This window comes from Hippichthys cyanospilos, chromosome 4 (assembly GCF_059441005.1).
Source record: "Hippichthys cyanospilos isolate Australia breed blue-spotted pipefish chromosome 4, RoL_Hcya_1.0, whole genome shotgun sequence".
NCBI lineage: Eukaryota > Metazoa > Chordata > Actinopteri > Syngnathiformes > Syngnathidae > Hippichthys > Hippichthys cyanospilos.
In genome coordinates, this window is record NC_142372.1 from 13,432,319 (window position 1) to 13,454,885 (window position 22,567).

The 22,567-nt window shown below is 37.7% G+C and overlaps 1 protein-coding gene across 1 annotated transcript in view; it reads right to left on the bottom strand.

The window, feature by feature from the left end:
• Positions 1–22,567, bottom strand: part of csmd1a (CUB and Sushi multiple domains 1a) — a 371,307-nt gene that overhangs the window by 99,978 nt on the left and 248,762 nt on the right. The window contains exons 13-24 of the mRNA XM_088414132.1: positions 18,197–18,379; positions 17,815–18,000; positions 15,070–15,210; positions 14,247–14,368; positions 14,053–14,125; positions 12,384–12,522; positions 11,026–11,213; positions 10,675–10,863; positions 6,973–7,089; positions 6,165–6,380; positions 5,802–5,990; positions 3,617–3,786 (exon numbers count right to left, since the gene is read on the bottom strand). Coding sequence (XP_088270258.1) covers positions 3,617–3,786; positions 5,802–5,990; positions 6,165–6,380; positions 6,973–7,089; positions 10,675–10,863; positions 11,026–11,213; positions 12,384–12,522; positions 14,053–14,125; positions 14,247–14,368; positions 15,070–15,210; positions 17,815–18,000; positions 18,197–18,379 — 1,913 coding nt within the window. The remainder of the gene's footprint in view (positions 1–3,616; positions 3,787–5,801; positions 5,991–6,164; positions 6,381–6,972; positions 7,090–10,674; positions 10,864–11,025; positions 11,214–12,383; positions 12,523–14,052; positions 14,126–14,246; positions 14,369–15,069; positions 15,211–17,814; positions 18,001–18,196; positions 18,380–22,567) is intronic.

Consider the following 22,567-nt stretch of genomic DNA (forward strand, 5'->3'; position numbering starts at 1 on the left):
CGCGTGGGTTCTCTCTGGGCTCTCCCGTTTCCACACGCCTCACAAACTAAATTGTCCTTAGGTGTGATTGGGTGCGTGAATTGTTGTATGTCTCTGTGTGCCCTGCGATTGACTAGCAACCAGTTCAGGGTGCCTTGGATTCTGTGCCCAGTTTTCTTAAAATAAGTCAGTCTGATGATTTTTTGGTTTGGTTTGTTTTGTTTGAATGAATCATCCTTTGTAAGTAAAACACTAAACGAAAACTCACTCATGTGTGTTGTAAAACTAAGATAAACACAAAATAAATGATCAATAATGAGAAAGAGATATATTTGATTAGCGCTTCACTTAGTCAATTACAGACTTTAAATTGCCCATGGGTGTGAAAGTGAATACAAATTCAAATATAACTTGCTTTGGTGTCAGACAGTATAATGTTGTGACACAAGGTGAAAGATCATTTCGTGAAGTGTGTAAGAAACATGAAATACTTGACAGAACGGAGAGATATTAATCACTCTAGAAAAACACGTTCAAACTGTTTTTCCTTGTTTCTCACTTCCAACACCATCCCATTTCCTGTCACTAGCTCCTAATTTTCCTTCTCTCGCTCATGCTCTGTGCTTGTGTAAAACTCAGTATGGTTAATGAAAAGCCCTGGAGCTCATAAATCATCATGTCACCATCTGCCACCATGGTCTCTCAGTCTGATGGACCATTTTCTCATACAAAGCGTCCAGCTCTTGGCTTCTGTCTTAATCTTCCTTTTTGACCTCAGGGCTGTGGTTTTGGAGAAAAAAATTGTCAAACACTTAATTACAGTATGTCTGAACAGTACTAGGGCGAAAACTTGTGTTATAATACTGTGCTCGCTTTGAACTAAATATTTGGCCTGAAGCTTGATGAAACAATCAAGAAATTAGTTTTTGCTTGAATTATACACCTCACCCATGCGCGATGTTGAGTGTTTTAGCACAGAATGATTTTTCTTAAAACAAGCAACTTTAAAGCAGAAACTTTATTCTTTACCCACTTAACTTTTCTTTAGTCATTGGTCAAAGCTCACGGCTAAGGCTGAGGTAATTACAATCATAAAGAGCTTCCTCTCCAGTCATGTGTCTGGACACTCCTAAATCCACCTGTCTCTATTACATCTCATATTGAAATCTCATTTGAGCACTAGTACCTTTCTTCAAATGAGCACAAGTAAATGTTGTGTATATATATATATATATATATATATATATATATATATATATATATATATATATATATATATATATATATATATATATATATATATATATATTATATATAATGAGCATGCAAGAGAGACAGAGAAGAGAGAGAGAGTGAATGAGAAAATGTTACAGTATTTATTAAGCGACACAGCTCTCAATGTTCTGTATTTGCCCCTTATTTAATAAAATATAATATTTGTTCTATTTTTAATAACTTTCATCACCTCTGGCAATTCTCTTTATTCAGTTATGCTTTTACATTGGCAGGAGAGTGATTGATTTAATTAATCTGCTTGCAAACAGCGGAATCATGTAACTAGTCAAACCTCATTTGATACTCAAGGCACAGGCAACTCAAATAGCAGCCTTCCATAGAACCCAATAATTCTCTGTACATTTTCTAAGATGTATAGAAAATAATATTTGCATATGTGGCATTCTGGCACATCAGAGCTATTTAAATCATGTTTATGTCTGTTTATCACCATGGTGTCACCACCCTATGACAGGATTTATTCTTTTGTAATGCTTATCCGACTGGGCATATTTCCATTTTATTTTACAGTCCTGCTGCTAATACAGTGCTGCCTGCTAAAACAATCTAAAGACAGATGGACTCAGTCTATGCTTAGGGCCCTAATAATACGAGTGACAATACACACTAACAACATCCCGTCTTAGCCGTAGCATCAGGCCTAATACAGTACTGCTAAGAGAAGTTGTGAATAGAAAACAGTTTCAGATGGTGTTACTCAGAAAGCACTGTGACAGGAAAAATAATCTAATAATAAAAGAAGCTAAAACTAATTTGGCTGCTTTTAGACTACACTGATGATGCTTGATAGAAAATATGGCTCATGTGCATCTCTAGATTTGATATTTCCTGAGCAGATAAAATGGGGGAAATGCTAGGAAATTATGGAGGCTGTAATAAAAAAGTGCATGCCAGTCTCACTGAATGCTGAACTTTTGGCTAAATGGTGGTTGACATTTGCTGACTGACCACTTAATGAAATATAAAATGAAAAATAAATGGCTCCAAATTGCAGTGGTGGGATTCAAGCTGAGATAAAGGGATGCTGATCTAACTCTCCAGCAACGCAGTAGCTGAAGGTAATGTGCTGAGGGTCAACAGAGAAAGAATCAATCCTTTAGTGCCGTTGTTTCCAATGTGCTCATACAGCTTTTGTGGCTATTGGAGCAGGAGCACAATCAGCGATAATAGAAGCATGGCTAATATACCCCTGCAGAGGTGTTTGTGCTTTTTGTATAAGCATGTTAACAAGAGGGCAAACCTTGTGGATTACACCTCACTATGAATTGGCAAAACAAAGATTCTAGTGGACTACTGTCGTCCATCATGTTTTACGATTTTAAATTGAACTATTCGGACATTGTTGATGCCTTTATTTAGAAATTCTTGAGGAAGTTTTTGATTGTTAGTCTTAGGATAATGAACAAAATACGACACACCCTACACCCTATACGGCCACATGTGACTGCCTGCACACTTGTGCATAGTCCGAAACAAGAATCAGAATCAGAACTGCATTTAAGTATTTCTAAAGATAAAACCACACTTTCATTAGCTGTGTTTTCATTACAGTTTTGCAAAATAAAATGGATTTTATACAATTTTGATCAAGTACACTTGAAGGTGTTTCTATTGAAGTGCTCAGCGTATGGTGTACATGCATCTGTGAGTCAGCATCCTTGCGGAACAAGGTCCGGCCAAGCCGGCCGGTGAGCGAGTGCAGCCATTGAACCGAACAAGGAGTGCAGGTGACAAAAGTAGTAAAAATAAAGCTCAAGCTCAAGCTATTCTCTTCCTATGCTTCAAAGTCGTGTTCTGAAGGATAATGATGGCAAAGCGATGCCTCATGAGGCTCCAAAACATTCAGCCAATACAGATTCGAGGAAGGAAACAGCTTCATGTGCACACAACACCACCAGTTGGCCAAATAATCACAGGCATCAGTATCTTAATGCGTGATGCATCTTTTTTTTTTTTTTTTTTACATGTTTTTTCTCTAGGGAAGGATTTTCTACTACAAAAAGTGTATGGTGAAGTAATTACTCAACAAAGGGTCTGATAAAAGGACAGTAAAAATGCTTGTGGAACTTGAAGGAAGGCACTCATAATGAATGTACTACCACACCAAATTGTAGAGACGTACCACATTGTATTTGCTTTTGTTGTTTTTCTTCATACAGGAACACCATTTCATACGGACCAACCAAGGCTAACCTTTGGAAATGTCAAATGTTCTGTACTTTAACTGTACTTTGTCAAAATCAACATTCAAAGTAATTCATTGAATATGCATGTGTGTCTGTTCTTTCATGCAAGCGCACACTGTGTTCGCATGAAAGCGTGTGTTGATTTGCACAAATACCCTGAGATAGTCTCCATCTTGCAGAGAGAAGCTCTCAGCTTTCAGCCTTATTCCTTTTCCTTTCTCAGTGGTGATTCGGTAGATGCACTCGTGATTGTTGTCATAGTTGGAAGGGAAGTTCGGGGAGACAAGAACTCCTTCTGGGCCCACAGAGGTGGCTCCACACTCAGCTATGGCAACAGAATAAAGAAGGGGAGGGGTAGACACACCCGGTAATTTCAGCGTATTATCTCTGAGCAGTCACATATCTGGTTTGGCTTTCTGTGTGTTGTGTGAAAGACCTTGACAACGGGCACCAGGGGAGAGGGAAAACAGTGCCTAATGATAACATCAACACAACCTACATGACAACAGCGATGACAGTCAACCAACCACAATAAGATAATGAACGTTGAATGTATTTAAAATTGTATGAAATAAAACTAGGAGAAAATTAAGAAGTTTTTGATGGCACAAAATCATTGGCATATGCAGAATCCAATCCAATCCAATATGCCTATCAATGCAAGAAATGTTGTCATTCAATTTAATTGACATTGTCAGAGGGGACAGAATGACATGTATTTTTCGTTATATTTAGACTCATTAGATCTCTGACAGAAGGGATCACTATTATCTTTCCGAAGGCAGATTGGAACTCATCCGGCACATGGGTACATATTGTTGGGTCCAGGGATTATAGGGAATATGGGATTACCTAACAGGTGCATAACTCAGTTTTGCATAAAGTGCAAATATGTTTTATGAAAGGAGAAAGAAACGTGTTAAAAATGTGAGAAGAAGACTACCATTTGAAGAAAAAACACAATTGTGAATATCATGGCACAGAAGTAACCAAGTATGTTATATATACACAGAGTAGGGAAAAAAGTTACGTTCATTATATATACAGCAGTTTACCATTAATTGGGAAACACATTGCAAAATAAACAAAAACACTAAGGAATGAATGACAGACGGAAGGACAGAGGTGGAAAAGCAAGATAAACAAGAGTCTTTTTAAAAATATGCATGGATAAATTAGAACAGGGAAAATGAGAATGACTTGAGTCTCATAATGCTCTAATGATCTCCCGATGGAGAGTCTGTTGCAAGACAGAATAGTGAAAGTGAGGGATATTTACAAAGTGGTTGAACCCAGTCAAGTCCCCTTGCCCCCGTTCAAAAATATTGGAACAGTAAATACAGTTCCTTTGTGTTTACTGTAATGTGAAATCATTTGAGTTTTACATTTAATTTATGGTCTCATAATTATAAGTTAAAAGATCAACAATTCCCTGGGATCCACAATTTTAATTTCAAATCAATGTCACCACAGCCTTTTAAGGCCATTCTGTTTTCAAAATATTATACTGCAACATCTGTGGCAGGTCTCTTTGGTTCGCAAACATATTGGAATGTGACTGTTAGGTGTATTTTGTTTGTCAGGTCTGTCCTTCAATTATACAAATGATAAATAGCTTTGGATGATTACACTCAGGTTAAGATATGAATGTAGCCTCTGCAAATTACATTTACAACAAGAGGTGCAACAAACATGAAAAGCAGCATACTGTGAGTAAAAATAATGAATAAACATGATGCTGAATTAAGATGTTAAAATCTATCTCAGCTATTCCACCATCAATACCAAGTCTTCACGTACTGTGCAACTGAACCTGCTTGGATGCCAAATCCAATTAAGGTCTGCCTAAAGCAAAATGAAAGCAATTGAACTCACTGTCCCATCATGTTTGAAGGTGAGCACATTTAACCATTGTGCAGTATTTTGACCATTTGCGTCGATATCATTCTCATAATATTTTAGCCGAGTGAGGGCACACACCTGGTAATGCGATGTGTTCCTGCCATATTGAACTATGAAATGTTGTCACCATCTGGGTAAAATTTCAGCTCCTTAGTGTCTTATTTCAATATTTTCCCTATATATATATATATATATATATATATATATATATATATATATATATATATATATATATATATATATATATATATATATATATATATATATATACATATATATATATATATATATATCTGTGTGTGTGTGTGTGTGTGTGTGTATTATACATTTGTTGGGACATGGGCACAATGGAAACAGAAAGTTATTTGGGAAAGCCGTCCATTGATACTATCTGTCTTGATTTGCCATTTGTTCAGTGTGTATACTCTTTTGTCTCACCTATACATCTGGGCAATGCGTTGCTCCAAACTCGCCTGCCTCCACCGAGACAGGTGATCTTGCTGTCTCCCTCGAGTCGGTAACCGTGGAAACAAGAAAATGCAAGTGAATCGCCAACTTGAAATCGGAATCCTGTACGTCTGCTGAAAGCCGGAACACCAGGGTCCTCGCAAGGCTCTAAGTCATATTCTACAGATTGGGAAGACATCAGACAAATGATAATAGAAACGTTCACAAAGAATATATATATATATATATGACTTTGTCGATAGGCTATCAACAGCTTCCACTCTGCAACACACACCCAAACATACAAAACACATAAAGTCATACAATCAGGAATTCGAAAAGGCGCTGTCTTGCCTGAGAATGTGATATTAAATCCCTCATAACTCATGGAGAAATCCGATATGAATCGTAGCTGAGCGCTAAAGTTCCCAAAGAGCCCCGCTTTGACACTGGGGGGCAGCACGGAGCCCGTCAGTCTGGCTACTGGATCCAGAAAATTGTCGTTCTCTGTGATGGATAGGTAGTCATGGTTCTCCTCCAAATGGAACGTATGGAAGACCAGGTGGACTCCTGGGAAAATAAGGTTGAATGCAGTGATTGAATGGGTGATTGGATGACAAATGGACAAACCAAAGCATAACGTTAGTTGCAGTGGATGGATACACACCAGAAGCTTGTACACACACACACACACACACACATTGTGGAGTTGCTCAACTTAGATTATATACAGCTGTTTAAAATGAAAACATTTAAGTCAACTGTAGGTTTTAATATATATCCTGACTAATTTATGATTCCAAGGCGGAATATTGTATACAGTGGTGGAATGACCAACGAATGATTGAGTTCTACATAAAAAAGTTTAATAAAAGGATTTCATCACAGAGGTCATTCAGCCAAAGTCCAGTTTACGTGTTTACGTTATCGTAGTCTTCTTTTGCGTCTTATTACGGTCAACTACTTTTCTTATCCATATCGTCACTGCTGTGGCCACCGGAGGACATAGTTCAAACATAGCTTAAAACAGTCTTTGTCAATACAAAGCAAATGTCAACAGATAATACAGCCAGCAACATGTTGGTGGCATCAATAGTTTATTTTAGGAATATTTAGTTAGGAAAATATTGGAGAAAATACCAAGTTGGGTTTGTCCACTTACCCTTTCCATGCGACACCTCTATTGTCCAGGTGCAGTTCAGAGAATTGGGATAGAAGTCAGGAAATCCCGGCGAAAGAATTGTGCCCATTTTCCCAAACACATAGCCCCCACACAGAGCTATGGAAGAACAAAGATTATGTTTAAAGCAAGAAAGAAAGTGCAGTATATTTTAAGTGTTGCCTGGTCATAATGTAATGACAAATTTCCCACAAGAACATTTCTACATCTTGGACCAGAAGAGGATAAATTACATTTCGGTACAAATTATTGCTGCCAAATATGAACTGAAGTCTGAGTGGTTGTCATGACCTCACAGAGAGGTGATGTAAGCAGCAACGAGGACAGGAAGTGTAAATGAGAGCATTGTGCACATGTATATTTAACATCCATTCAATATCAGAACCGACAGCACTCTTTAATTGGATGTATACTTTGAGTACTTAACTACCTTTTTAAGTACGGAGCAGCTGAAACGAAAGTGTGTCATTGTGTCTTTCCAATTATTAAGATAAACGGACTCTTTGTCATCTTACATTGACATTCAATTCTGTTGAAAGGCTACTAAATACAAACATTAGAAACAATAACTTGAATCAAACAGGATTTTGTTTTTCATTTTGTGCTGACACTGGACGTATATTTGAATTTGTCGAACAATTACCTTGATCGCTTAAATGAATACCAGTTATTATTAGTTACTGATTTTAATAAAATATGACACATTGATGCCATTATCTAAGATTAGTGTAAAGAGCTGCTGTGTTTCCCCTCCTTTACTTAATCCACTGATTTGCTATCTTCTCCCTTGCCATATTTCAATATAGCTGTGATGAGTTGCAATGATGAGTCAGATCTCTTTTCACACTTTTTTCTGACAAACCGTGATAAACCACCATATTTGTCACTCTCCTGTCAGGATTTTGTTCAAACTAGGATAGCGTCTGACTAAATGACCCTTTTTGAGAGAAACATTTGTGTGCCGACAATATCTGCTGGGTGTGAAAGTGCATACTTATGAGTTTATGAATAATATCAGTGAAAGAGGAGAGTGATGGATGGTTAATGTATATATGTGAGGAGAAATGTGTTGTATGGCAAGGTGAATAATAACAACAGGGTGGCAGACATATTTTTTTCCTCAGAAAAAATCCCTTTTCAATATTGTTCAGATATTATAGGTTGATGGCTGCAAATTTACTGGCCATAATTTTCATGAACTCTGCAAAATAAATATCATGCGTGGAGTCAAATGGGATAACAAAAATATTAGAAATGGCAAAAGAGCAATGTTCTGATGGTATGAATAAAAAAATAAATAAAAAAGCAATACCTGCTTACAAAGGCCAAAAGCCTAATGCCGCTGTTCTTAGATTGCTAATGAGACCGACCGTTCTTTGAAAAATAGCATCCAGAGAAAACATACTGTATTTTGGGGTATTTTGCTAGCTAAGTGCATGCTGCAGCATAATGCATTTTACGACTGCAGCTTCCCAACAATGGCTCTTGTATCGGGCATCTTTAAATTATGCACATGTACCTAGTAAAGTGTCTAGTTTCCATAAATGGATTATTTTGTAATTTGAATGCAGTGTTTGGAATATAGCTCATGGAGACAGATTTCATTTCCCTTTCTTCCAATCTATTTCTCAGTGGGCTTTGCAATTTATTCGCCAATGGTTCACTGCCGTGTTGTGACATTTTGTTCTATTACAGCACCTTAGCCAAATGAAGAGGCACTCTGGAAAAAAAAAAAAAACACCTATAAAATGCAATAATAATATAGGGAGGTGTCTCCATTACAGTTAATGGAGCATAGTGTTGGTTCAGGTGGGGCACAAAGCTGACAAACTTGCAGTCTCAGCTGATTCAGTGCCAGCCCATTTCAGCCGATCATTCAATTATTTTCCTTCTAAACACTGAATTGGCTCAGCTTATTCCCACACATTCACACATTTGGGTGAATGGTGGTGGTCGTGACGTGGGCGAGGGGGTTGGGTAATCATTTTTATTTGTGAAGTGTAAAGTGGTTTTGATTGAACTTTTATTTCTGGTTGTAGTGTACTCATCTTGTCTGTGTGGCTGTAGGATGGGGTCCTTTGCTTGGGTTTGAATTTAAAAGGCACACATCCAAATACAGAATGCCTTTGTATATTCTTAGGTATCCAGCGTATGCTAATGAAAACAATACGGTATTTTTATCAGGGGGATATGATTTGATATGATTATAGAAAAAAACCCAGCCACTGAGAAGACAGAAGGCGCAGACACACATCAAGGCCACTCTAACTACCTGTGGATAGTTTAACTGGGCCTTAAACCCGCCAGGACGAGAAAGGCAACTGCACCCTGCCCTGGGGATAAACAGGAGATAGAATGTAGCGGTCTTTTTTGTGGCTGGTTTGACAGATAAACTGAAGGGTTTTCTCTGACCATAATATACCGATGCACTTCAAACCCTGTAACACCCAAAGCGTAAAAGTGGTTCACCCCAAGGACAAAATCCTTGGAGGCAAACTCAGCAATGTTGTTTACGCAGAGGAGTGGCGGGAAGAGTGCTGTGACCTTGACATTTAGAAGACCAAGTCATGGAACTTAATGCATTTCATCAATAATTTAATTTAGAAAAAAAGGAGTATGCAGTGTTTTTTTAATTTGTTACAGTTATCTGACAACTAGCTTTCAGTTAGACCTTTTTTTCATATGATCCCCCTTGTCAACAATATTTAAGATTGGTGTGGTGATTTTTTTTTTTTTTTAATTCACCACATATTTAATGGATTCATTTGTTTCACATTAGCAAGGACCGTTGCTCATGCCTGTCCGAATCAATTGTTGGAAAAAAAAGCGGACCATAAAAAGGTAGTAGGTGCGCGACGATGCAGATTAGTCGACTATTGCAAGAATTATTACGCAGAACAAACACAGAGTTGCCAGCTGCAGGAGATGCCAAACATGCAACTGCAGCCAAAAAAAAGGGCTGCTGTTGATCTGAGGACCATTCAAGATATACTGTATCATCTTTGTTTTCCACCACATGCCCTGCTGAATAACTAAAGCAAAAAAGTTGGCAGTGATTTTGATTTGGTGGTGCTGAGTGAAAGCCAACATCTGAAAAACATCATCCACCACTTGTTTCTCCAAATGTGAACTTTGACCTCTCATATGTGGGTCTTTGCCAAAACTACGCAATGACTGAGACACATCAAGAGTTGTGCTCTTAAGATTTCACACTTTGGCAGAATTTATGAAAAAAAAAAGACAATTTGGGGGAAAATATGACTGATGACTGATGCATACAGGTATGTTATTATTTTCCTCATAAATATTTGTCTTTAATGATCGTGCTATTCCAAAATTGTGTATGCTTCAATTTGAATCCAATTAAAAACTAATTTGTTTTACATGATTGCTCATGATTTCTCTCAAAATATGTTGCACATCTTTCACATTGTCATCCTGCTAGCATAATTGAATTATTTTTAATGTGCTGTTACCAAATCAAAACATATTTAAAACATTACAGAACTTTTTTTTTGTTTTTCACAAATGGTCATATCTGACTTTGACAACTATGCTTTCAGACCAAAAAAAAAAATGTACCTACACTTGCAACTGTATGTAAGAATGAGCACCACCAAAAGTCCAATCAGCTGTTTGCTTAAGAAAGAAGATCCCTCTCGAGTTTTCAAGAAGCACGCTCACCATCGCAGCTGGGAAGAGCGTGACTCCACTGATGACTCTGCTCGCAAACGATGGGCTCTTGATCACTCAGAGTATATCCGGGGTCGCACGTAAACGAGACACGGGAGCCAATGGAAAAGCTGCTGCCATGGCGACGCCCATTTACTGGAATACCAGGGTCAAGACAAGAGTCCGACTCCATTTTCACACCTGGAATTCATATCACACACATGTATATTTATGTCAGAGTCAAGCGTGCAAGCATGACGGTACATGGCTAACATATCATTACCCACTCGTGACCGCAAGACTTGAATGCAATCTCCATATTTTTCATATGTGCTATATTGTTATTTCGCATCTGTGCCTTACTCTCGTATCTGATGCTGAAGCCCGCCGCAGAGCGACTGTTGTCAGTGGTGAACAACAGGAACAGGAAGTTAGACGTGGAGATCAGGAAATGCGGTGCTTGGGTTCCGTGGTATTCGCCGATCAAGGGGGAGGAGGAGGAGGGACCGTCCCTTATCTCCAATGTGTCATAGTTGACTTCCGTCTGAAACCTGGACAGACGTGGAAGAATTGACAACATCATGAGAAGACACACACCTTTGCGGGAAGGAGAAAAAAGGAAATATTTGTTTACTATCTGACGCCTTTAAATTAGAAGACTAAACAATCAAAAGCCAGTTATTGTTTTAATGTTAGCTTTTGTATGCAGAGAAAACAACAAGATTTGGCGATCAATCACTATGTAGCAGGTGAATACATCGTGGTACTGCTTCTTGTGCATACAAGTGACAAACTCCCGTCCAAAAGACACTTTAACTACTTAAACAACTTTCTCGAACTCGAGAAGCCTTAGCTTCAAAAAGCTATCATTATGAAAGAGTAAACATTTTAGGGACAGACTGTTATTTGAATGCAATTAGCAATTTGCTGGGATAGAAAACAATATAGCAGACCATCAAAAAAAGCACAAGCTGCAATCTAAGATGACCTGAATATTTCCATATAAAACCAAACACAAATGTGTGTCTGCGCAACACATTTGCATAGTTTTAAATTGTTCCAATCCTCCACAAATGGAATGCCTTATAGGCTTCGAGGGTGATGTGGCCTTTATGTTAAAGTTCCAAAATAGATAGATTTCACCCATAGCAATTTCATGCAATGCTGCTTCCTGCTTATGGCTCAATTCCAGAAGGAAAAATGAAACTCCAATAATAATCACTTACTGCACTACCTACTATGTTTGCATTTATCTGACATATCACTTGACTAAAAGAAAGTGACTGAAATTCCCATAAAATACGCACACGAAAGCTGAAAAAGGCCAACGAATGCTGTCGTCAATCTGAGAGCTTAAGATAAAAACATTACTAAATTGTCAATAGATCACAGCATGCTAACGATGTATACTACATGATTTTCAAATATAGCCAGTCAAGGAAATTCATAAGTAAGTGTATGAAAATTGGTTAAATGCGAAGTCAAGTAAAGAATATATTCTATGTGCCCCATCCGTAGAAACACAGTAATAATATTGGAATATGAAGTAGGAACCAAAATCCACCCGTCTTTTTATCTATTTCAGGGAGAGGCCATTTTGCCACATGCTATCGACTATAAATGACATCAAAGTACAGAAGGGTTCAGCTTGCAAACGTGAAACGGATGAGCCGTGGTGGTCGTGAAAGTGCCTGTGACTTGGAAATAAGATAAAATCGTACCTGTCAAAGTGTATCTTCACAGCGTGATCCGCTTGTGATTCAATCACCCACTGGCAGTTGAGCGAATCCTTGTAGAACGAAGGCCAACCGGGAGAGAGAAGAACTCCAGTAGGTGCAGTGAGATGACCTCCACATGGCGCTACAGTGAAAAGGTGCACAGCATGTAAACTCAACTACAGCGGGGAGAATACATTTTCCTTTCTAGTTTTGTGGTCTTGGTAGAAATGCGCAACCTCCTTTTTCACCACTACGGAGCCAACATTTGACCAAATTATTTTAATTCCTTTTACATGTCTAAATTGTACATTGTACAAACATTCAGATTCATAAGTGATCTTGTACACCTTCAACAGAGCCTGAATTTTATTCATATATATATATATCACAATAATCCCTTAAGATGTAATACATGGTGATAGCTCAACAATTGACACGTTAAAGCCCCAATTTTGAGAAAAATGTGTTTAAAGATTTGGCAAATTCAAAAAGCAACCAGTCTTATTGACCAAAATATTGTACAAAGTGGTAATTGACCATGAAGAGCATATTTCAATAGCAGGTAAAGAGAGTATCTGAGATTTGAATACTTTGAAATCTGAGGGAATTTAACATCGCCACATATGAAATTGATGAGGAGGTGGTTCTTTTGGATTATTAGCATTTAAATGACATAGCACATTATGAGGTAAACATGTTTTCATTAACAGATTGCCTTTATTTCCTAATTGGAATAAAATGAATTAAAAAAAAACATAGAAAAAAAACACTTTAAGAACCGTATAGAATTATTGATTGGTTTGTTAAAATGTTATCAAGCTTGGACAACTTGTTATCACCAGATCGTAGGAGCAGTTGTAACTCTCACCTTTAACAAATAGTGTGCTTTTATCTAGCCTAATTGCTTTGCTTTCTTGGTTAGCTATAAGTAGAGATAGCGATACTTTTGGGTTCACAAAAATAATCTTTATACATAATATATGTACTGTATTTGTAATTGTTAAACTTCAGTTACAAATTTTACAGAAAAGAGTGAGAGTAGTTTGTTAAATTATCTCAAGTGACATTGTACATTAATGATTTACAAAGCTGTGAAAAAGATTTATTTATGTTAGTGTATTGATAAAGCCTATAAGAGAGACATATCTTTAAATGTGGTACCAGCATCCAGTAAGAGCTTTTGCAATTCTGACATCCAATTATAATAAAAATAAATGGCCTTTCTTCCTGTCCAATTCAAATAAGGAAAGAATATTACTCTTCTCCTCCTCTGTATTTAATGAGCTTGAAACACTTTTTGTTTTTACTGTGGACGGCATAAGCTCAAGATATATATAGACTTTGAAAGTTGCATTTAGTAAACTCCATCTGCATTAAGTATTATGTACAATTATGGCTCACTATATGTTCATTGAATGTATCTTTTAAGTGTACAGTGATTACATAATCTAATATTTTTCTCACAAACAATGGAAATACATATCAAAAAGTAACGCTGAACAAGAAGTTTGTGGATAACAAAAAGGACTTACAGTAGTATACGGAATTTCTACAATGCACAAGTGAAGTTAGGTCAGGATACAAAAGCATTGGAGAATGCTTTGTCAGGGCGAACATTTCAAACAGTAATTGAAATACTCTTGCATAGCAGAAACAGAAGGAGTCTGTTTACCTTCACAACGAGGTACAGCTGCAGACCAAACAACATTTCCATCTTGAATGATGCAGGTGACCTGATCTGACCCCTGTGAATTTCAGTTGTCAGATTTACAAAAAAGTTTTGCTTGGATAAACTACAGTAATACAAAAGTCAGTCTAAACATCTAATGGCCTGATTTTTTTTTTTTTTTTTAAAGGTTATTTTACCTGTGTCCTAATGAATCCTTGGTCACATCGGAATGCCACAGAGCTGCCGAGCTGAAACTGGTCCCCGTACCTTTGCCCATTGACAGGAACGCCTGGATCATGGCACTCATTCTGGCCAAATGCTTAAAAGAAACACAATTACAGTATAAACAATGTTATATATGAAGTAGAGTATTTATTATTTAAATCTTAAAAATGTAGCGTTTTCACAATCATGACACGTTGACAACTCTGTCAAATGCGTGCTCTGTGGCCATTATTGTCTGATGCAAAATGAATACAATCTAGAAACACAGCCTTTCTGTATACAGTAGATGTATCTTCCTCGCCATCTAAGAATACTGCTACCAGTTTCAGTAATTCAGGAAAAGTTTGTACTTTTCAGGTTTCGATTCTGTGCGTGTAACGCTGTCACGTCTTCAGTCTACTGCTCTTGTTGATGTTCTGTCTTCACATCCTTTTTTTGTCTCTCATCAATTGCTGTTCACCCGCTCCTGATCTTTGCCAGCTGTATTGGAATTTTCTGGAGTTTTCAACCTTGGAGCAGAATGTTTTTCTTCCCCTGCTACCTGTCAACTTCAGTGAAGTCTTTGTTCAACTTAACTCCTGCCTCCATATTGTCTTTTTTCGTTTGGTTGCTTTGTCTGATACGGTGACAGATGCTACAAAAATAATCCTACGCAATCAGGAAAGAGATGCTGAATGTAAAATGTACTGCATTCAAAAGGGCAAATAAAAAAACATCAGTATGCTGACATTATTATGGTCAGAATTAGAAAAGTGTCTCAAAGTAGGAAGGCAGTGAAGCATGAAGAACATATACTTGTATAGCTGATATTGAAGCCTTTCCCCGTATTGGAGTGATCTGACTGGAATTCCAGCCTCATGATATGTCCATGTGATGCAATTTGAGATGGTACATCCTTTCCAGAAAACGTTCCAAACGTGGTGGGTTCAGATAAACCTGAAAGGAAACAAACGTGTTATTGGTTGTGTGACTCATGAGCAATGCTATTTAAAATCTGCACAGAGGCCCAGAGTGTATATAATCAGGGCATTTGCCATGTTGCCTATTTTTTGTTGTTTCTACTTTTGCCCCTTTTAACTATTTTCTCATCCAGGTACATGTTCAGATGTTGATCTTGACAATAACAAAATCATTGTTGGGAATTAGGGTAAAACGGCAAAGTGGCAGACTGGTTAGCACATCCGCCTCACAGTGGAAAGGTGGGGGGGTCGCTTCCGGCACAGACCTTCCTGTGTGTGCAAGTTTTTTCCCGTCTCTGCGTGGGTATATATTCTTCGGGTACTTCGATTTCCTCCCACATTCCAAAAAGATGCATAGTACTATAGGTGTCAGTCCTTTGAACGCGAGTGACTCATCAAGGAAGCTGAGGTATAAAGCAGCAGGCAGACCTCAATGATTCGGACAACAGGTTGAAGAGCTGATCACAGAAGCGGCCTTTGAATGTATCTGGAGACTGACAATAAAGGGATCACCATGCCCTCAACATCACAGCTATTTTACCCAAATGTGCAATCTCATATTAATTCTGGGACTATTCAGTCTGCATGACAAAAATTTGAGTTCTAAATATTGATCATGACCTGTGATGCAGAACGCTACAATAGTTCTTGAGGGGGTGACAGTCTAGCTATTTTATTAAATAGGAAATAGGGCACATCTTGGACAGGTATAAGTGAATGTCTGTGCAAAGTAGTTTCATATCTGTCTGCGAGGAGCTAGAATCACAGCATATAGCAATTTTCTATCAAATGGAAGCTCTTCAGGTGGCTGTGTTACGTACAGCAATACGATGTGAATAAATTGGCTTAGTTGTTGTCAGGGACTTGAATGAAATTCAAAATAGAAATCCTGATTGTGGACAGGACTAGGCTCAAATATATGCCCTTTGTCATTTGACATTTCAGCTATATAGCTATAAAAAGTCATGCTGGGAACAGATCTGTGGTCTTGTATATAACAATAATAATAATAATAATAGTGGCGGCACATTAGCAGACAGGTCAGCACATCTACCTCACAGTGCAGAGGTTGTGGGTTTACTTCCGGCTCAAGCCTTTCTGTGTGGAATTTTCATGTTCTCCCTGTTCCTGCATGAAATCAGGGGCGCTTACTGGTCGCCCGCTGAGGTATTGTCTCCCACATTACATCGCAAAGCATGGCAAAAATTGTCTGATTATGGTGGTAGAACAGTTTATTTTGAAGCAATGACTGGCTTTCTCACTATATTTGGTTGCTTTCCTAAATTGGAGAAGGTTGGCAGGCAGTGCATTCTAGCCATGTATTTTAGTGCGCGTCTGGACCATCCCTTTTAGTTACTGCCCGGTAAATGTCTCTATCCTGCCTGGGTAATTTTACTTTTTGTTTCACAATATCACTGCAAAAGAGGAGCTTTTAATTAGCGATCAAGTTATAATGTTGTATAGCGTCCCCAGTGAGGATAAGCGTCTAAAGAAAATGGATGGATGTATATTGGACGCCCACCATAGGTCAATACATTAATATCCCCCTTACCATACAATCAAAAATGTTGCAGGACAGCAGGCAACTTGTCGTGATTGATACAAAGTCATGTCAGATGAAAGACTTTGGCACTTTGAAAATTTAATTTCAGTTTACCCAGTACAACTGTCCTAATTGCCCTGCAATTTTCAAAAACATTGTCAGAGAAATAAGAATCTCTGCAGAGACAAGTTTATAGTCAGTCAATTAAACACAGTTTTAGCTGTAATGACCAGCCGGTCACATGGCACCACAACTTGATTTACTTTGTCACTAGCCTTTACTATTTATTTTAGATATACTATATTTAGTAGAATACGCAACAATATTGAAGTTATGTTGTGTTCTGAGCATGAAGAAAATTTTTTTGGAGCAAAATAATGAAACAATTCAAATATTAAGACAATAATAATCAAGCATTTTATCTGAGAACTTCTTAATTAGGTAAAGGTATCCTTTACAATGATAAGGTAAAATAGCTTTAAAAAAAATCTGATCTAATCTCCTGTGTGGCTATTAACTGAATGTACACAGGATGTCCACATGATTGATAGATTTGGAAATGATCTGCGGAGAGGAGTGGACAAAACTCTATGTATGTACGTGCAAAACTAGTAAGCAACTACAAAAAAGATCTGACTGCTGTGCTTTCCAGCAAGGGTGTTGCACCCAGTATTAGATCATGTTTTGCTAGGGATTCTCTCAATGACATGGAAGTCATTTTTTTAATTTTTCATTTCATGTAATTTTCTCTATATTTTCCTATAATATTCTTTCTATGACGTCTAAATTGAAGCTGACATAAGAATCAGAGACTGTTATTTATTAGTATTAGTATTATCAAATACTTATTTACTCCACTATATATATATATATATATATATATATATATATATAATATATATATATATATATATATATATATATATATATATAATGTGACAAATATTCACGACTGTCATCATAATTTAACAAAATGAGTATCAGGCATCCATTATTAATACAAATTACAGTCACCAATATAGTTAATTGCTTCCTCACCTTCGTCTTTGACCACCAACCAGTCAAACTGTGGCTCCAGGTCAAAGTCAGAGAAGAGCAAGTGAATGCGACTCCCGGGTTCAGAAATGATCAACCATACACAGTTGAGATTGTTTCCGTATTCCTCAGGATAGTTTGGTGACAGCACGGTTCCTGATGGGGCCGTGAAGTTGAAGAAACAAGAGACTACAAGGAAAAAGGACAAATGGAAAGAAATGAGGTCATATTCAACAGTAATTAAGTGAGAATATAGACAGAAAAGCAATTGAATTCAAAGGGGAAATAAAAAAAGACCGCTTAATGAGGTAGTTTTTCTTTTTTTTTTTTTTGGGGGGGGGGTATAGCAAAAAAGCAATTCTAAAGATAATACTTGAGTACTTACAGATGCAACTGGGTTTATTACCAGACCACTGGTTATTATGCTGGCACGTAATGCTTCTCTCGCCAACTAATTCAAAGGCAGACTGGCATGAGAAGGTCAGCACATCTCCGTGTTGAAATCCATCGCCAGTGCGAAGACCAAACGCTGGCACGCCAGGATCACCGCAGCCTCCCCGTTCGATCTCTGCATCACACAGAGATAAAGATAGGCTTGCTAATTACAGCAAACATACAACACTGTGGCAGTCCAGGCGAGTTTACAACAAAACAGAAAACAACCATCACAACCAATTAAGTGCAACTAAAGCCTACAACGCATTCATCCATCAATTTTCTACACTGTACATTCTCATTTAGGCCACGGGTGAGCTGGAGTTGACTCAGAGCTGGAGTATAACCTGGACTGGCTGCAGAGTATTCTGTATTATCTTAGTATTCTGCATAATCAATGCAAAGGAAAACACCAGCCTGAAGCCCCGGCTCACAATACAGACTGCTTGGCTGCAGTCTCAGTCTGTTCCAGTCAACTTACAGTAATTGAGGCCTTAGTGGAGAAGTGAACTATATTACCTGCAAAGAATGAACATTTTTTATATGATTTATAATTTAGCACCACCTATGCGATTAGAGTAAAACGGAATTACTTTACATATTGGGATTTATTTTTTAAACCAAATAAGTCAATCAGGCACGTTTTAAAAGTTTGAAATCACATAATTCTATGATGTCGTAAACGCTGTTAGTGACAGGAATGAGCAATCGTTTCTGCTTCTCTGAGAAGCTGGGCTAAACATCAGAAATAGAGTGAGAGGGCCTTATTCTACATTATCCAGCGATGTATGAATGAATCCTCCATCACCTTAAAAAAGGTCATCAGGGGTGCTTTGGGGATTTGGATCACAACATGTCCAGACACACCCTTTTCCTTGTGAAACTGTTCTGAGAAGGTTTGCCCTGGAATGCCGTTTGAATATCTTGCAAGGTTTTTTTTTTTTGTACAGGTGCAGTTGAAAATAATGTGTTTGGTATTTTGCTTGGATTTTGTCAGTATGATCTGAAGACAACTTATTTACATGTTCATCTCTCAATATCTGTTTCCCCCTTGAAGCAAATAGCGACAAGCAGTTATGTTCAATGGTTGAGAGATCACCACTGGAGTGTTCTGTGTTGGGGTCATGTGCGGTTTTGGTTTGTTCCTTTTCATGGACTGGGTTTGTGCTGATTTCCGTTTTGTTACTAGTTATTTATGATTTTCTTGGCTCTTGTGTCTTTGTTTTGATCATTTGATTGTGACCACCTGCCCTGGCCAACTTCAATTAGCTCCCTGCACAAATTGTGTCTTGTGCAGGTGTTCATCATCGTCGCATTTTTGGTTTGGAGTGTATTTAGTTTCCTGTTTCCGTTCAGGTCTTTTCAGTTGTTGTTGTTGTCACTTTGATTCTGTCATTGTTTCCATTGAGTTGCATTTGTTTGTTCCTGATTTTTGGTTGGTAATTTGTTTGTTGTTTCTTTGGTTGAATTTACATTTTTTCTTTTTCTGAGTTTATGGTTTCCCTTATTTTATTTGTTGTGATTAAATTACATTATTTTTGTGCCTGCCTGTCTTTCCTGCATTTGGGTTTGAATCCTCCACATCGCCCTGTAACATTGGCTGGAATAAAATGCCACCGAATCGTCGTGGGGCTTGTTTCTTCTAAAACAACCAGCAAAAAAGCCCCTGTCAACATGATGGCTGGCCTTCTCTCTATGGCATCCACAGTTGACAACGAGGCTTCAATAAAATACTGTAAATAAATTACCGGTGGGCAAGTACACCAGCTCGAAGCCCCGGCCGGCTCACATTCTAGATATAATGCCATACTACCCCGAACTTTTTTCGTTTCTCTCTCCATGACGTGCATGCACTCATTGCTGACATTGAGACGGACAAGCAGTCATTGCAATGGATGTTATGCAGGGACCATGTATTTTTGGGATGTAGGTATTGCTAACTAGCTGAACACTGCACAATAAACACAATAACCACCAACGTGAATGAAGGCACCGATGTTCTGATAAAGTAGAAGAGTCAGAATTTGTCAGGCTTTGCGCAATTTCAGCAAATACCTTCAAAAATATACAGTATAATTCAAAAAGTCTTTTGATTTCAATCAAGGTTATTTTTAGAAAAAATAAAACAATTTCTAATATGATAATGACATTTGTCCTGACTCAACTTTAAATTCTGAAAGTTGAGCTGACTGTTGATTTTCTGATAGAACCATAAGACTTTGAAGTTTGCAGTTGTTTGTAATATCCTGTTGTCGTTTCCTGAAGTATGTATGGTGATATTTTGTAGTGTCGGTTTGCCCTCGGATGACTGGAAAAAAATAGACACTGTCCACTCAGCTAATGTCCTATATAGGGAAAATGAGGTCCCGCTCCTCAAATTTAGGCAAAAGCTACTTTCTTTAGAAGTGAGCTGACAGCATCCCTGATTGGCCTGTCAACAGCGTGACAAAAACACTGCAGGGGACACCAGCAGCCAAGCTAATATGGATATGTCAAGTCAGAGAAAATAGGCCTATTTTCGTGTGTGTGTGCGTGTGTGTGTGTGTGTGTGCACTGCAGAGCTAATGAATATGATAGAACTTGTTAGAGGTCCATTCTAATGTGTCCCCCTCTAACAGCTAAGCTGTCTTTCGGGACATTGAGGAGCAATTTAGTTTTAATTGTGGAAGGCAAAACAATAAGTGACGGCATAGTCTTTAACTAACAGGATGATGTTTATGACAGTCAAAAAAATGCCAGTGTCCTATAATCACACATTCAAATGCACATGTTATCACATTGTCTCCCGTACAACGAGCTACCAACTCTCAATTGGATCAATATTCTGTGCTTTGTTAGTGGTAATGGGCACATTAGCAAGGCTGCAGTTGGATTCACGTTCCACAACTTTAATGACTTTTTCCTGACACGCCCTTCTTAAGTTGAAAGGTTTTTAATCAACTGAGATGTTATATATTTTTTTTTTGCGCATTATAATGTGACATTCTGCCAGCTGTCAGTTCACTAGTAACACATGCTCCTCCATGCTCCTGGATTAGCTTTGGGCAAATACACCTCAAGGTGAGGTGACTTTTGCATGTGTGTGTGTGTGTGTGTGTGTGTGTGTGTGTGTGTGTGTGTATGTGTGTGTTTGTATGTGAGTGAGTGAGTGAGAGAGAGAGAGAGAGAGAGAGAGAGAGAGAGAGAGAGAGAGAGAGAGAGAGAGAGAATTTGGGGGCGTTGCTTTTAAGTTTTCATTTTTTTCCTTACTTGTCTTAGACAAATTATGATATATGATTGAAAACAATTGATTGAATAATTTTTTGGAGTGAATCCTCCAAATTTACAATTCATGTGCATTCTTAGTATTCTACACCAATACAAAGGAAAAGTGACTTCCAATTAACTTCAATGCCATGCAGGAAGAAAATGCATGGACAAATACTTTTGAATCTATTTTGTCCACTTCCAGAAGGTTTTTAGCTGGTTACGGTGAGGCACACGTGTACATGTTTTTAAAATCAAATTTCAGCCACGGTTGACCAAATTTTCTCAGAACAATCATTTCCCAACAGGATATCTATCCAAGTCAGCAGTTAGTGCTTACATTTATTTAATCACATAGTAGAGCAGCGATTTCCAACCAGGGCACCCGAGAGTGTCTGGGATGCTGTAGGAGCTGATCCAATTTCAATTAATTAGTCTTAAATTTATTATTTAAAAATATACAAATATGTCTGTGTTGATCTAATTAGGCTGACAACATATAGTGACAGGCAGAACAATTAGGGGTGCCATTAAAATGTTCAATTAAATCAACATATTGCTGTTAAAAGAACAGATTGGGCTATATTTAATGACGAGTTTATCCTCCAGTCCATTCATTTGTGTCTACTATTGTGTCCATTTTGGCACAGAAAATCAGTGAACTACATTCCAAACACAACAAAAATCAATGAAAAAGCCAGTATGTTCAAAACTTAATCAAAAATCTTTTATCCCTTATGCTTTTTAGTTTTTCCTTTTTTTTAAAACAAGTGCTTAAAACATTTCCTACATTTCGTATAACTTACTATACATGTTTATCTTTAAGTACTCTTACGCAATATTCAGTTTTGATTGAAATGGTCTAAGTATTCATTCTTAGAACTACCTAAATGAAAAGGGCAGATATATAAATGACTGCTCATTAAATGAATACCCATGATATTTAGACAAACATTGTATAGTAGTAGCATATGATAAATGTCCTCCAATCCACATCCCTTGCATCCTGGGCATCATGAAAAGTGATCCCTCATGTTCTGATCCCTGCTTGAGGATGTCTTCCTTGTATTCTTAT